This window comes from Triticum dicoccoides, chromosome 3B (genome assembly GCF_002162155.2).
Source record: "Triticum dicoccoides isolate Atlit2015 ecotype Zavitan chromosome 3B, WEW_v2.0, whole genome shotgun sequence".
In the NCBI taxonomy this organism is placed as follows: domain Eukaryota; kingdom Viridiplantae; phylum Streptophyta; class Magnoliopsida; order Poales; family Poaceae; genus Triticum; species Triticum dicoccoides.
The window spans coordinates 201,083,050-201,086,707 of NC_041385.1; the positions used below are offsets into that span (position 1 = coordinate 201,083,050).

The 3,658-nt window shown below is 41.6% G+C and overlaps 1 protein-coding gene across 1 annotated transcript; it reads right to left on the minus strand.

The window, feature by feature from the left end:
- Window positions 1-452: 452 nt before the first annotated feature.
- Window positions 453-2,717, minus strand: LOC119275526 (putative F-box/kelch-repeat protein At1g12870). The gene is made up of 2 exons (XM_037556389.1): window positions 2,532-2,717; window positions 453-2,095 (listed from the first exon to the last, which is right to left on the minus strand). The coding sequence occupies exons 1-2, from the start codon at window positions 2,583-2,585 to the stop codon at window positions 734-736; spliced, it is 1,416 nt and encodes a 471-aa protein (XP_037412286.1). The 5' UTR covers window positions 2,586-2,717; the 3' UTR covers window positions 453-733.
- Between the last annotated feature and the right edge of the window lie 941 nt (window positions 2,718-3,658).

Genomic DNA, 3,658 nt, shown 5'->3' on the forward strand with positions numbered 1-3,658 from the left:
GTGTAAAAAAAAACCAAAAACAAAGCTTCCAAATAGGTAGATACTCAGATTGCAAAATCCAAACATAAAAAGCACTAACACTTCTTCCGATTGCTCGACCGCAAAAATATAAATACACACATGGGCTTCTCGACAGGCGCGGCGACACGCAGAGCCTTTGCCCGCTAGTAATCTCTTAACTGGTCTAATAATTTTATGCAATCTCTTTTGTACTCATGCTTCATTTATCTACAAGTTCTGTAATGTTTAAAATAGAAATGCACTTTATTAAGTATATGAGAATCTAAATCTATCTTGAAACCTGAGTTATGTTCAATGTAGACGCATCATGTCTACAAATAGTATTCTTGCATAAGAAACAAGATGATGGTCTCCCTTTAAAGTAGCACTAGCAGATAGCAGATCCAGAAACAAGAGAACTACAGAATTTGCAGGCTACATAATCCAACAGATGACATAACGATTAACTTGATAATTATTCAATTGAGAATCAGTTCCACAGAAACAGAATTTGAAATTTGAGACTTTGATACAACCCAAGACCACCATAAGAATACAGTTTGCATGAAAGCAACAGGAAAAACATGAAGAGGAGCTTGTTTAAGTGCCCCGTACAACATTAAACAGACTCTGTAAATCGTCATCATGATTCATCTTATTCATCCTTTGCCTGAGAGAAACATTCATGATCCATTGAATAAGGTAGGCATGAGTTTGTAGACAATCCAACATCTTATAAGGCTTGTAAGCTCGCCTTAGGAGTAATAGGAACAAGGCTTGCAGTGTAATAAAGTAGTTCAAACACACATAAATTTTCCCATGCATGGCCCAAGGTATCTTCACTGGGCCCAAGGAACCTTAGGTCACCCATATCAAACGTATCCTCTTCTTTTACACCATGAGCTTTCATGTAATAACGGATAAGACAATCACCTCTTCGTAAGAGAAACCCACCAGTGATGCTAAGTGAGGCCACTGGACAGCAGTGATCTGAGACATTGATTACATAATGGCAATCCCGCTCCGGATTCACAATATCTCTTGCCATCCAGACCAATACTCGTTGCACACACTTGCTAAAGAAAGTAGCACATAATTCCCCATCAAGCTCATGGAGAACAATATCATCATCTTCAACTGTAGGGTACACGTTGTTAAGCAATGGAGTGATACCAAATGTTTCATCTTGAAGGCAGAAACGAAGCAGCGCCTGCGGGGGGCATCGCTGATTTTTCTTATCTATGAAATAGAACAGGGAATCCTTGCAGTGTATGGCAGTTTGCGGACACACAATAGGGTATGGTGGATCCAGCAACGTTTCCCTCCAGTTGCCCTCTTCACCATTAATAGTGAAGACCTCCATCCCCATTGCAACAGAACTGTAATCACCGGAACGGTAGAAAGACCGTGCAACCTTGTATGTTCCGGTGGAAACATCAAGGCCCAAACCAATTGGAAGGCAGCTTGGATGCTGCAACATATTGCAGTGGCACCTGGGCAGCGCAACAACATCTCTAGTTGCTGGGTTGAAGACATAAGTGTTGGTGTTTGTGGGGAGCAACACCAATCCATCACAGTGTGCCATTTGTGACACCAGCCCAAACTCACCAGTGGGGAACTGCCTCCCATAAAGGAGTGTTGCACTACTACTGCTCCTGCTCATGTCATCTTGTTGTAAAGACCACAGGTAGAAACGGATGTTGGTGGAGAAAAGACCGGAAGGATTTGGTTCCAGATAAATCTGGGGGGTGACGAGGAAGGAAGACGGGTTGCGATGTTGTTTCTCTTTGGAGCACTGGAGGTGCGCACGAACAAAAACAGGTTCGGAGATGATAGCGTACCAGGCCTTGCTAACCAACTTAAACCTCACCAGGGACTCTACGGGCAGCCGGATTAAGATCTCCCACACCATCACGTCCAACAACAGCTCGCTTATAGGCTGCAAACTCATCGCCCTTTGCTTCCTTTGTGGCACACTCATCGTCCTTTGCATCCTCTGTGGCATACTCCCCGTCCTTTGCATCCTCTGTGAAATCCTCTTCTTTATTTTCCTCACATCATTAGCCGGCATTTTTGGAGAAGTACCATTAACCCTCTTCAAGTCCATGCAGCAAGAAACAAAACAAAAATATAACTAGGATCTTAATAATCTATCTATGCAATGCACGGCACTGCCTACGCTGACATGAATACACATACATTGATAGATACTGATAATACATTGATATATATAAAGATATTTGCGTGTTTAATGTCCGAATTCGAACATGGTCTCCCTGGTCTGTTGGGTATCTTTTCCGGACACGGTGTCCGTCTTAGTATAGGAGTACACACGCACCAAATTACGTACGCCCTTCGATCCGAATTCGGATCGGAGGGAGTATTGTTTTTCTTTTTTTGTCAGCAACAAAGGAATCAGTGAGATCTGAAACCTCAAAGTGACTCAGATCCGGTCAAAAGCTTTTTTTTCTCTCAGAGAAAAATATAGTGAAAAATACAGAAAAAAATGTTTAAGGTGTGGCGGAAATTACCGGAAACATCCTTCTATTGCCGTTGGTATCGTCGCCGTCCAGCAGACTGGCCATGGCTGCAAGCTCGATTGGAAAGGGTTTGCGCGTGGAGGCGCAATTGGGGATCGGGGGATAGCGGCGGCGGTTCGTGAGCTTCAGGATTTCAGGAAATTTATCGGGTAGGGTTCTTACTGGACCGTTCCGTTGACTCGTTTCACTTGCCCAGCCCACGCACGTCTTGTTAGCGAAGCCCTCTCTCTCTCATACGAAGCCATTCAGCGCACGGATAACTTGGCCTGGCCCAACTGGCTGCTCTTAGAGGAACAATGCTACACTTTTTTAAAAAACTGCTACAGTTTTCTTTTTGTGAGAGAAAGCAAATGCTTTATTAATAAGACTTTTTTTAGGATGCTTTCTTACTAACTAGCAAAAATGTCCATGCGCAACCAACCTGTGATTGGATGGTTAGGAGGGCAGTGGTATCCCCAGCCCACCAGGGTTCAGGTCCTGGTTATCACATCCCGGATTTTTCTCAAATATGGTATGTTAAAAATTTCACAGGGAATTAAAAATTTTCTAGGAAATACCGATGATTGCCTGGGATTGTTTGAAATTGACTTTGAATTACTTGATCATTTGCCTAGAAGGATGTAAATCCAAATGCAACTAGTGAAACCCTAGCAAGCCTTGTAGGAACCCAAGCCATTGAAATATTATGGGGAAAAGTGTTTTTAAATAAGTCCGAAGAATATCCAAGCCAAAATCATTTCCTTAAAAGAATTTGAGTTGGTTTATTTTGAAATCAATTCAAAAGCCAAAGGGAATTATTAAAAAATATTTTTGTCTTTTATTTGCCATTTTTCTAAAATGAATTTGAAACATATTTGGTTCCAAAACCAATTTCAAATTAAAAAGGGGAAATATAAGTGCAGTAAATATATGCCCAAAATGCCCCAATAAAATGTACAACTTTCAGAAATACTCCATTTGGAATTTAAAAAATGTTGTCTTTTGGGGAATGAATTTCAAATTCAAAGCCTACTTGAATTCACAAAGAAAACAGAAAAACTGAAACAGAAAAGAAATAAAAAGAAAAAGGCCCAACTGAACCAGCCAGCCGGGCCAACCTCTCTCTCTCTCTCTCTCTC

Excerpts from the sequence above, each read along its gene's own strand:
- LOC119275526 (XM_037556389.1), bottom strand. The coding sequence starts at position 2,585 with ATGGCCAGTCTGCTGGACGGCGACGATACCAACGGCAATAGAAGGATG. Across the intron at positions 2,096-2,531 it reads GCAATAGAAGGATGTTTCCG|AGGGTTAATGGTACTTCTCC; the intron begins GTAATTTCCGCC and ends ATGGACTTGAAG.